This window comes from Orycteropus afer, unplaced genomic scaffold, assembly GCF_000298275.1.
Source record: "Orycteropus afer afer isolate SDZICR_OR568_19922 unplaced genomic scaffold, OryAfe1.0 scaffold00152, whole genome shotgun sequence".
NCBI classification, from domain to species: domain Eukaryota; kingdom Metazoa; phylum Chordata; class Mammalia; order Tubulidentata; family Orycteropodidae; genus Orycteropus; species Orycteropus afer.
Genome location: NW_006921739.1, coordinates 2,799,321 through 2,812,531, shown reverse-complemented (window position 1 = coordinate 2,812,531; position 13,211 = coordinate 2,799,321). Strand labels below are relative to the sequence as shown.

The following is a 13,211-nucleotide window of genomic DNA, read 5'->3' as shown; positions in this document are numbered from 1 at the left end:
ATATTTTTTGTTTAAATGGCTGAATAGTATCCGTCTATAATTCAGGTAACTTTTAATTATTAAGGGACTTCCAGGCCTACCAGGGCCAAAAGGGATCCAAGGATACCATGGAGCAGATGGCATTTCAGGAACTCCTGGAAAAGCTGGGCTGCCAGGAAAACAAGGACTTCCTGTAAGTAGTTCAATTACCTCTTTGCTCTTTATTTCTCATGTGCAAGTGTGTCCTTGTTAGAACACAGATATTTTGGCTATTTTCTTAGCTTTGGCATTGACTCAGATGAAACCATCATTTTTTAATAGCTACTTTGTAATTGACCTTCTGATTATGTCAAATTAATTTCCAGGGAATGTCAATAGGAGTATTCTCTTGGCTATTTTATATCTGATAAACCATACATGAGTATTCCATCAATTCCTAGAGCCTTGTTCTTCACCAGTTCCTTTGCTACAGCTTGGACTTCTTCCTTCAATACCATTGGTTCTTGATCATATACTATCTCCTAAAATGGCTGAACATCGACTGGTTCTTTTTGGTACAGTGACTCTGTATATTCCTCCCATTTTCTCATGATGCTTCCTGCATTGTTCAATATTTTGCTCATACAATCCTTCAATATTGCAATTCGAGGCTTCAATTTTTTTCTTCAGTTCTTTCAGCTTGAGAAACTCTGAGCATGTTCTTCACTTCTGGAAATGGATGAAATATCCTTTGAGATATTTCAACAAATGGATGTAGCACTGGAGATGCTTACTCGAGTATGCTAGGAAATTTGGAAGGCAGCAACCTGGCCATTTGACTGGAAGAGATCCATATTTGTGCTCATTCCAAAGAAAGGTGATCCAGCAGAATGTGGAAATTATCAAACACTATCATTAATATTACACACAAGAAATATTTTGCTGACGATAAATCAAAAGCAGTTGTAGTAGTTTATTTACAGGAAACTTCCAGAAATTCAAGTTGGATTCAGAAGAGGATGTAGAATGAAGGATATCATTGCTAATCTCAGATGGATCTTAGCTGAAAGCAAATAATACCAGAAAGATGTTTTCCTACATTTTATTGACTACGCAAAGGCCTTTGACTGTGTGGATCATAACAAATTATGGATAATATTGGGAAGAATGGGAATTCCAGAATACTTAATTGTGTTCATGAGAAACCTGCACATAGACCAAGAGGAAATCATTGGAACAGAACAAGGGGATACTGCATGGTACAAAATCAGGAATGGTATGCATCTGGTTGTATCCTTTCACCATACTTATTCAATCTGTATGCTGAGCAAATATTCCAAGAAACTAGACTATATGAAGGAGAACAGGGCATCAGGATAGGAGGAAGAGTCATGAACAACTTACGATATACAGATGACACAACCTTGCTTGCTGAAAGCGAAGAGGACTTGAGGGACTTACTGATGAAGATCAAAGACGACAGTCTTCATTTTGGATTATAGCTCAACATAAAGAAAATACAAATTCTAACAGCTAGACCAATAAGCAACATCACAATACATGGAGAAAATATTGAGATTATCAAATATTTCATTTTACTTGGTTAACATCCATGAAAGCAGTAGTCAAGAAATCAGACGTTGTATTGCACTGGGAAAATCTGCTGCAAAAGACCTCTTTAAAGTGTTGAGCAAATATGTCACTTTGAAGACTAAGGTGCACCTAACCCAAGCCATGGTATTTTCAGTTACCTCATATGCATGTGAAAGCTAGACAATGAATAAGGAAGACCATAGAAGAATTGATGCCTTTGAATTGTGATGTTGGAGAAAAATACTGAAAATACCATGGAGTACCAGAATGAACAAATCTGTCCTGGAATAAGGGCAGCCAGAAAGCTTCTTAGACACGAGAATGGCCAGACTTTGTCTCTCCTACTTTGGTCATGTTGTCAGAAGGACAAGTCCCTGGAAAGGGATATCATGCTTGGTAAAGTGGAGGGTCAGTGAAAAAGGGGACAACCCTCAACAAGATGAATTGACACAGTGGCTACAATGATGGGCTCAAGCACAGCAAGGATTGTGAGGATGGCACAGGGCCAAGCAATGTTTCATTCTGTTAGACACAGGGTCGCTATGAGTTGGAATGAACTTGATGGCTCCTATCAGTAACAACAACAACAAACTATACAGTGTGTCTTAGTCAGCGTTCTCATACCTGACTATGAATATAAGTAAAACTTAGAGAAAGAGAAAGATTTACTTCAAGGAAATGGCTCACACAATTGGAGGACTGGCAAGTGTGATATCTAGGTCGGATAGTAGGCTGGGGACTTCTGCTTAGAAGATTTTGGAGTCTGGCAAGACCAAAATCTGCAGGTCAGGTGGCAGGCCAAAGACTTCTACGGGCTTAAATCCCAAGATCTATAGATCAGATGAAGAGAAGAGTGAGCTCTGCCAGAAAATTCATTTATATTCTGGAGACAGAACACACCCCCAAGGAAAATCTTATTTCAACTAATTCGTCAATCATATTAGATCACATCATAGAAGGTGATTATATACATTATATTACATTATATTATGGAGTAACAACCAGTCCAGTGTCTGGCCAAACTAGTGAGAATCATAGCCTAGCCAGGTTGATGTATAAAATTAGCCATTACACATTGTTAATAATTTATGCCATTTTTATACATATAAAAGCTTGTAAATAAGAACTATAAAGAAACATAATTTTAGGGGGTACATAACATGGTTGTGTTTTGAGTTCATCACAGTCTTCAGCCACCTTTGGAACATTTAGGTCTTAGCAGTAACTCAAAACAGGTTCTGCCAAAAATCATTTTCTCTTACTTTTACAACCACAGTACTTTACAAGAATTGTGTGGATATTTTCTCTGTGTTCATTTAGTGGTGATGCAATGATATAGAGTTTCCCTTATTTTTATGCAAATTTTTATCTTACTTATTTGATCAGAAATGGAAAAATCATATCACTTTTGTCTTCACTTAGCCATTTTCCATCTTTTCTTCCATAATGTCATCCTGATCCAGATATTTTTTTATTACCCCAGGTTGTGTTTTCTCTCAAAGTGTTAGAAGAGTTAACCACATAGAACCCAGTAAAATTTACCCAATAATTTGATAAAAGTCACCTGCCTGACTCCTGAATGCCAGAGAAGGAAAAGAAAGAAAAAGAAAAAATTATTTTTGATTTTGTTTTTTATTCTCCTCTTTATCTTTTTTTTTTTAACCCTAGGTATAGAGAGTTGTTGGGTTAATTATACTCATGAATTTATGGCATGTTATTACCATCCTTCAGTTTTTACATGGACCTTTTCTTTGATTCATTTTCTTTTGTCCTCATTCTCATTTCCCTCTCCCTAATATAAGTGTTTTAATATATATTTTTATTTGAATATATTCTTCCAAAAATATAGTGTTATTTTTTTATATAAAGATATTAGGTTGTTTTTTACTTCTTTCTCTAATCACTAGGATTTTATAATCCATCCATATTATTATAAGTGTATCAGCTGTGTCTCTTTTGACTGATATATAATACTTCATCTATGTATTTCACCTAACAGAAGAACTTTAGGTAGGAGTAACACATCAGTGTCCAGAATATGTGTCTATCCCTGTGAAGACAATAACAGCAACCTTTGACTGGATCCCTAGGGAGCATTACTGTGGTGGAAGCTCCATGTTGACCTCCCTTTTGGCATTTGTGGCATTGGGCAGGGGTGGTAGCCAAATCAGCCTTGATGAGGAAAAGTTCACATTGTTAGACTCCTGCCTATGGGTCCATTGAGCAACCACCAGAATTACAATGGAAAAAAGTTAACTTACATCTACAAAATGGGCCATCTTGTTTACCTGATGCTTGAGATCCTCCTCTATAGAGAGTTTGCTACAGAGGAAACTTTATAGTAAGTACAAGGGATATAAATATCTTCACACTCTGATCCCATTATGAGAGGTACATCTAAATTCATCTCCCTTAAACCTCCTTATCGTTAGCTTTTCAGCTTCATCATTTCCAAGCCCCTGACCAACTGACCATTAGCCATTGCTATTTGAATTAGCATAGCTCTGTAACTCAGCTATTTCTCCTTTTAACTATTTGTGTTGCCCTAAGGTCTGCCCACTGGGAAGAGTACCAAGGATACCCTTCACTAATATCCTTCAGATTTTAATGCAGCAGGGCAGCCATCCACTTCTGGCTGATGTTTTCATTCCACACAGATACATCCATAAATTAGACCTAAGTTTGTTCCCCCTCCATTAACTGCTAAAGGAAAATTTCCAGGAAGACTAAAGGAGTAATGGTGAAGCAGTAGGAACAAGTGGTACTATAGGAGTCTGAATGACCTGTTTATGCATTTTATTTGTGCTCCCCTAACCTACTGGGGTCTAGTCTCGATATATACCATTTTCATTTAAGAATCAAATGCTGCTGAGAATATCCAATTTTATGATTCATTGGATCAGATATCACCAGTTCATACTGGGAAATTTAGAGCACATAGTCATTTGATGTGCCAGGTCACTCATTCAGTTTCAACTAGAGTAAGCCTGGAACTGCCTTCCAAATGGAGATTTATATTTGATACAAGAAGGCATGACTCAGCCCCAAAATGTTATAAATATAAGCTATAATTCTCATAGAGGTATTACCAAAGCTCCATATACCATCTCTACTGGTCATAAGATCCTTCTGATATTATTGAGTGTGATGTAGCCTGAATCTGCTGAAGAGTCATTTCTTGCTTCAATGAATATTCAAAACCAGCAACCTTACAGAACATGCAGTAAATGACTTGGAGCAGCACACACAAATGGGGTATAAGTTGTTTCCAAAATCTAGAGAGACTCACCAAGTGTTATAACCCCTTTATTGTGATTGGTAGTGCAAAGTGAAACAACTTGTCTCCACTTCAAAATGATATCCTCATATGCTCCAAACCACTACACTTAGAATTCTCACCCATTTGTCAATCCCCTAAACTTTTTAATGCTATCCTCTTGTACATCTCTAAGACACTTGTTCTTTTCTCCTCTCCAGGTCTAGTTAATATAATGTTATCCGTACAATGTACCTGCATGATATTTTGTGAGCTATCAAGACTATAAATAAATGTCTTACTAGTCTACTTTATGACAGAGAGGAGAATTTGAGTCAGCATGACACTGAAGTAAGACAATGAAGGGATACCGCTGCCCTTGTCACATGAAGGCAAGCAAACTGCTGCTGATTATCTGTATTGATAGGAATTTGTGCAGAAAGCATTTTTGCTAGGTCAGTAGCTGCTGTTGCTAGGGGCTATGTTGTTTAGTATAGACCCCATCTCAGGGACTGCAGCTATAATTGGCATCACCAAGTTTATAATAAATTATAGTTATTTTCCATGACTCATCTGGTGTTTGCATTAGCCAAACAGGTAAATAAAAATGGTAACTAAAAGGGGCTATAGTATTAATCAGCCACAGTAAGCCAGCCCCAGGGCCAGCGGAAGGTGGGTGCTTACACATGTGGATCCACTCCTGGGGGCAGATCACAGTAAGCCAGCCTGGGACCAAAGGAAGAGGGGTGTTTGCCCTTGGGGAAGGCCAGGTAAGCAAGGCAGGGGAAATTAGCGGAGCAATTTAGAACAGCTGGGGGGACAAACTTGTCTGTCAGTTTGTCCAACTGTGGTGGCTTGAGTGTTGCTGCAAGGCTGGAGGCTATGCCACTGGTGTTTCAAATGCCAGCAGGATTATGCATGTAGACAGGTTTCAGCAGAGCCTCTAGACTAAGACAGACTCGGAAGAAGGAAGAGACTGTCTGCTTCTCAAAGAATTGGCCGTAAAAACCTTATGAATAGCAATGAAACACTGTCTATTACTGGAAAACTTTATGAATTTCCCTGAAACATTGTATGATATAGTGCCAGAAGATGAGCCCCTCAGGTCAGAAGGCATACAAAATACAACTAGAGAAGAGCTGCCTCCTCAGAGTAGAGCCGACCTTAATGATGTGGATAGAGAAAAGCTTTCAGAGCCCCATTTGCTGATATGGTATGTTTCAAGAGAAGAAGAAACAGCTGCAAACATCCATTAATAATCAGAACAGGGAATTACAAAGTATGAATCTAGGAAAACTGGACGTTGTGAAAAATGAAATGGAATGCATAACGATCATTATCCTAAGCATTAGTGAGCTGAAATGGACTTGGCCATTTTGAATGAGATGATCATATGATCTACTATGCCAGAAATGACAAATTGAAGAAGAATGGCGTGGCATTCATCATCACAAAGAATGTATCAAGATCTAACCTGAAGTACAATGCTGTCAGTGATAAGATAATTATCCACATGCCTACAAGGAAGAGCATTAATACTACTATTCAAATTTAGACACCAACCACCAAAGCCAAAGATGAGGAAATTGAAGATTTTCACCAGCCTTCTGCAGTCTGAAATTGACTGAACATGCAATCAAGATGTGTTCATTATCACTGGTGATTAGAATGCAAAAGTTGGAAACAAAGAAGAGTTACTGGTAGCTAGAAAATATGCCCTTGGTAATAGAAATGACACTGGAGATCGCATGATAGAATTTTGCAAGGCCAACAACTTATTCATTGCAAATACCTTTTTTCAACAACATTAACAGTGGCTATACACATGGACTTCGCCAGGTGGAGTACACAGGAATCAGATTGACTACATCTGTGGAAAGAGGCAATGAAGAAGCTCAATATCTTCAGCCAAAACAAGGCCAGGAGCTGATTGTGGAACAGACAGTCAACTGCTCATATGCAAGTTCAAGTTGCAGCTGAAGACAATTAAACAAGTCCACAAGAGCCAAAATATGGCCTTGATAATATTCCTCCTGAATTTAAAGACCATCTAAAAAATAGATTTGATGCATTGAACACCAGTGACCAAAAACCAGAGGAATTGTGGGATGACATCAAGAACATTATCCATGAAGAAAGCAAAAGGTCATTAAAAAGACAGGAAAGGGAAAAAAGGCCAAAATGGATGTCAGAAGAGACTCTGAAACTTGTCCTTGAACAGGAAGTAACTAAAGCTAATGGAGGAATCGACAGGATAAAAGAGCTGAACTGAAGCTTTCAAAGAGCAGCTCAAGAAAACAAAGTCAATTATTATAATGAAATGTGCATAGACACGGAGTTAGAAAATCAAAAGGGAAGAACACGCTTGGCATTTCTCAAGCTGAAAGAACTGAGGAAAAAATTTAAGCCTCAAGTTGCAATATTGAAAGATTCCATGGGCAATATGTTGAATGATGCAGGAAACATTAAAAAAAAAAAAAAAAAAAAAAAGATGGAACAAACAGAGTCACTCTACCTCATTGGCTATAAACCACAATTGAGTCCAGGATTCAAATTGTCAATCTACCAGATTATCAGTGATGTTTCCAGGTGCATGAGCAGGGATTGCCTCTATAAGCAAGAAACATTAAGGGATATTTGAGGTTCAAAGTTCTAAATTTTGCCCATGTCTGCTCAAATGTCCCCTATTCCTTATCTTAGAAATCTCTTTCTCCACCAGTGCCTTTATCTTAGCCTAAGAGAACTAGTTGGGTTGATAATGTATGGATAGGCAAATTATGCAAATCTTATAAAAGTTTAGATCCTTAGCCATACCTTCCCAGTGACTACTGGAGATGAAGGATTCTTTCAAGCTGCCATGAAGAATTTCTCATTCTGTTCTTATGTCTTGAATTTGTCTCTTTATCAATATATTCTCTCTAAATTCATCAGAGGCAGTCTTTTGAACGGACATCTTTATAATCACTATTTTCACCATGGTGACTATATGCCAAGGCATATAATTTTCCAACATCTTGCACTCCAACTGCATTTCATCTAATGCCATGCCAAGTGATAATTTCATTAATCATAATGGCACTGCATAGCAAGTATATGACAGGAAGTTACCATTCTTCAGTTATGAGCTGCTCAATACCAGAATCCCGTTTTGGAGAGTAGTTTCTTGGGATCACTCTTGTTATCAGAGTCCTGGCTGAAAACACATGACACATTCAAATGGAGCAATTGAAGGGGATTTAATAAAGGGATACAATTTGAGCAAGGTTAAGGAAAACCAACAAGAGATGTTGAAGTATCCCAAGGCTAGCAACAGTGGGGAGCCATTACAGCCTGAAGAGGCTGGAGAGAACAATTTTCAAAATCTAAAGAAGCAGATATTGCTATCAGATGGAGTCATTCACTGTGATGTTAGGTCTTTGGTAGAAGAATTCAGCTAATCCAATGCAAGCTAGCAGAGAGAGAACAAGGAGAATAAATATTTCAAATTCCCTCTTTTCCCATCCTCCAACCTGCTACCAATACCTCCCAATAGCCAAAACAACCAAAAGAAAGTGGCATTGGGAACAGCCTACTTTGGTGGGGAGGAATATTTTATCACTGACATTGTCTAGACTTGCCAGTGCATGGTGATAATAAAAAGCAGTTAGTTACTATTATTTTCATATTACTTTAAGATTCAGTACAGACAGTGCACTCCCTTTTGCCTGCAGCAAGGATGGACCACTCCCATCCACACCCCTTGGCACAACATTGGTCAGAGCTAGAGGGAAAGAAAGCTTGCTAGGTCATAGAGCAGAGTGAAGAAGGAAAGAGATTGGATCTGAAAAGGCAAATAGAAAACCCCCAGCCCACTTGTATGTAAACATGGGTATATTAAATATGAGTCTGTCTCAGTAGTCTATGCAAAGAGTTGGCAGACTATATTCAGTGAGCCAAACTGCTTATTTTTATATAGCCTACAAACTAAGAATGGTATTAATATTCTTTAATGGCTGGAAAAAATTAAAAGAGGAAGAATGTTTTATGACAAGAGAAAATTATAAATTTGAATTATGAAATTCAAATTTCATTATCTGTAAATAAATTTTATTGGATAACAGCTATACTCATTCATTTACATATGGCTCTTTTTGCTCTCCAACAGCAAAGTTGAATAGTTGTGACAAATATTGTATGGACTGCAAAGTCTAAAATAGTTACTATCTGGCCCTTTTACAAAAAATATTTATTGACCTCTGGTCTATTTGTACTATCACCCTGCTTTACTACTGTGATTTTGTACTATATTCTCAAATATGTAAGGGCAAGTCCCCTTCCTTTACCCTCCTTTTTTTTTTAAAAGTCGGTTAGTTATTCATAGTCATTATTTCCTCCACATATATTTAGCATTAGATTTATTGAGTTTCTCTAATAAAAAATAGGAGTTTGGTAGCGTAGTGGCTAAGGCACTTGACTGCTAACCAGAAGGCTGGTGGTTTAAACCCCCCAGCCACTCCTCGGAAGGAAGATGGGGCACTCTACTTCCATAGTGATACTGCCTCAGAAACCCAAGGAGGGGTCGCTATGAGTCGGGTCCAACTCAACAGCACATAAAAACAACAACAAATAAAAAACAAATCAAATTAAAAACTAGAATTATTATTGGGCTTGCATTGAATTTATAGAATTTTGGGGAAAAATTCACGTCTTTTAATTTTAAGTGATATAAAACCATGAAATATCTTTTAATTCCTGTCATCCTCTGTTGACTTATAATAGAGTTTCTCCATCATAATAGTGAAAATAAGCCTGCTATATGCCAGGTACTATGATAAGTGCTTTAATGTATTAACTCATTTAATCCTTATAGTCTTATAAGATACTTATAATTATCATTCATATTATATAGATGAAGAAAGTGAGGTATTGTGAGGATGAATAATTTTCCACAATCACAAAGCTGTAAAAGCAATCTAACACCACATTCTTTGCTCTTATCAATATGCAATGTTGACCCTCAATAAAGGTCTGGAATATTCTTATTTTTTATTCTATTTTCTATTCGTTATTACTGGTTTAAATAAATATTACAGTTTGTGTAGGCTGAATTTTATATAGCTGATTTTTTTTTTCTTATACTTTGCTGTTTTGATTCTGTTGGGTTTCTAGGTAGATTATTATCTCCAAATAATTCATCTCTTTCAGATTCATCTCTCTTCTTACACTCACTTCTTTTTCTTTCTATAGAAGTTGACCAGGATCTTCAATGCTATATTAAACAGTACTAGTAATAGTAGGCATCCTCATAGTGTTCCAGATCTTAGTGATTTATCCATTTAAAATATTTGCCATCTTACAGGAAGAGTTAGGAAAGAAGGCGGAATGGAAATGAGAAACACAGGAAGTGGGATGATTGGTGTTATATTGAGGGAACTGCAATCAATGACATGAAACATGTTTATGGATTGTTGAATGGAAAACCAATATGCTCTGTAAACTTTCAGCAAATCACAATGAAAGTTAAAAATAATAATATTTGCCATATTAATCCTGTATTTTACTTGTACTGTACTATTTTTTTGTTTTTCTCCCCTCCCTTCTTCTTTCTTGATTTTCATCAGATGGATTGAATTTTCTTCTTCTGATTTCAAAATTACCCATTTTATTGTTCATCTTCTTGTACCAGTTGCACTAAACCACATAGTTATTTAATTCTATTGATTTGTTTAATATATCACCATCTCTATCTTCCCTCTAACAAGACAAGAATTTATACATATTCTCATGTGTCTTTGTTTTTACAAATCATTCCTTGCCTTCCTCATTTTTTAAAATATCATTTTGAATTTTTATTTTGTTTCTAGCCTCTTTTTTTTAAGAAAGTAATTAACTTAATTAAGTCATTTGATCAATACTACTTTCAATTATCCTTTAAGATCTTCTGAATTTGTTTCTATTATTGTTTATTTTCTCCAAAAAAAAAAAATTGTTTTTTAAAAGTGTTTATGAGGACAGATTTCTGGAGCTTAATATTCCTACCCATAACCAAAACCAAACTTGTTGCTATCAAGTCATTCTGACTCATAACAACCCTAAGGATGGAGAAGGACTGTCCCATAGGATATCTAAGCCTATAAATCTGTACAGAAGTAAACTGCCACATCTTTCTCCCATGGAGCCACTGATGGATTTGAACTGACTTTTCGGTTAGCAGACAAGCGTTTAACCACTGTGCCACCAGGGCTCCTTCAAATGCCTACAGATATCTTGATTACTCCCTCACATTTATATAACAATTTGGTAATTTACAAAAATTCTATATTCAGTGTTCGTTTCTTGCAATACTTAAAAATATTACAGAGAGCATCTAGGAGTCCTAATGAAAAATCTGATGTCAAATTGAAAAAGTTTCTTTGCTCTTGAAATTTTTCTGTATCTTTGACAGTCTTAAATGTCACTAACATATATCTTATTGGCTTTTGCTTATCTTTCTTGTTTGACCTTTAGTTAGACCTTTCAGTTGCAGATCTTTCATCTTTCATTAACTTGAAAATTTTATGTCTTCTCTAAATATTTCTTCCTCTTCTTCTTTTTTTTTTTTTCCTCCTTCTGGGACTCCTGCTATCATTTCTACCTTATCCTCCATTTTTCTAACCTCCTTACTTCCATTTAGGAGACTTTTTCAATATGATCTTTCAGGTCACTGGATAATTAATTATATCCATTTTATCACTTATCCCAGGGATAGGCAAACTTTCTGTACAGAGCCAGACAGTAAATATTTCTGACTTTAATTACCACATGGTCTCTGCTATGCTATTCAACTCTGCCATTATAAGACAAAAATAATCATAGATCATATGTAAATGAAAGGATGTGGCTGTGTTCTAATAAAGCTTTATTATAAAAATAGGTACAGATTGAATTTGGCCCTTGAGCTGTGGTTTACTGACATCTGATTTATTCCAATATAGTTTTCTTTATTATAACTATTATATATTTTATTCCTAACATTTTCACTTGGGTTTTTTTTTTAAAAATAATTTCTTACTCTTGATTTATTGCTAATATGGTTTATCATTCTTATTTTACAGTTTTGATCTGTCTGTCCCAATAACTCTGCTTCACATGCCATCTTATACTTTACTATCTTTCTTTTAGTTATTATACTCATCATTTTTCTAGTTATTTTTCTTGTGAGCTCATGTTCTCCTGGGATAAGCTATTCCATTGTTAGTGTGTAATGAGGAAGCTCCTAAGAGTAGGGTCCCCAATCTGTGACAGGCTACAGTTCAACTAGGACCAACAGATGTCAAAGGGAGGAAATGGGAAGATTAACTATATTATCTTCCTCTCTTCTCATCTTTTAAACTTCTAGTGATGTATCACCTTGGCCAAGTCCAACTGGAAGCTAAAGGGCTAGGGAATCCAGGTGATGCAGTTCATGAAGGTCATATTCTCATGCAAAATAAGATAGACAATGGAAGTCAGTAAGTCTGAAGTGCAGATAAAGCAAAACAAGCACACATGGTAAATAAATAATGGAAAGAAGGTCCAAAATCTGGATATAAGAAACTCTAACATTTAGAAATCAGGTAAAGGAGGAAGAGGAAACTAAAAAAGAGACTGAGAAAGAGTGATCATGATAAACCAAATCAAACCCACTGCCATCAAGTCAATTCCAACTCATAGTGACCCTACAGGACAGATTAAAACTGCCTCATAAGGTTTCCAACACTGTAAGTCTTTATGGAAGCAGTCTACCTCATCTTTCTCCCACAGAACTGCAGGTGGGTTCAAATCACTGACCTTCTGGTTAGCAGCTGAATGCTTTAACCACTGTAGTATCAGAACTCCTAATGATCATGATAGGTAAAAGAAAAGGAATGTAATAACGTGGAAATTTAGGAAAGAATATTTCAAGAAAGAGGAAGTCATCAATTATACCTAATTATACTGAGCTATTGATTACGTTGGATATTTTGCTGTTGTTATTTAGCTACTTAATCCCATTTTTATGTTTAGAAATTACTATCTTTTTGAGTCTTCGTGGGAAGCTACCTTCCACTAAAGAGGCCAAAATTTCAGACTATCGCTTTCCAGTCCTTTCTTGAAACAAAGACGTAGGCTCATGACCTAGGCCTGATCAACCAGCTATACTCACTTAGTCTCCAAATCAGGAATTAGTGACATGAAGAAGCAGAAAGAGTAAAGATTCTGTTCTAGTGGCAGTGGCAGTAACATCAACAGCACCTAGTTTTCAGTCATGACAGTGGTGTCAGCAATGTCAGCAGTAGTGTCCAGAATCCCGCTGCAGTGTCCAAATTCCAGCTGCCTTAAAAAAAAAAACAAAAAAAAACCCATTGCCATAGAGTCAATTCTGACTCGTAGTGATCCTGTAGGACAGAGTTGAATTGCCCCATAG

General features: G+C 36.5%; 1 protein-coding gene across 1 annotated transcript in view; it reads left to right on the top strand.

Moving 5' to 3' along the window:
- The window catches only part of COL24A1 (collagen type XXIV alpha 1 chain), a 586,013-nt gene that overhangs the window by 476,025 nt on the left and 96,777 nt on the right, over positions 1-13,211 (top strand). The window contains exon 46 of the mRNA XM_007946195.1: positions 65-172. Within this exon, the coding sequence (XP_007944386.1) occupies positions 65-172 (108 nt within the window). The remainder of the gene's footprint in view (positions 1-64; positions 173-13,211) is intronic.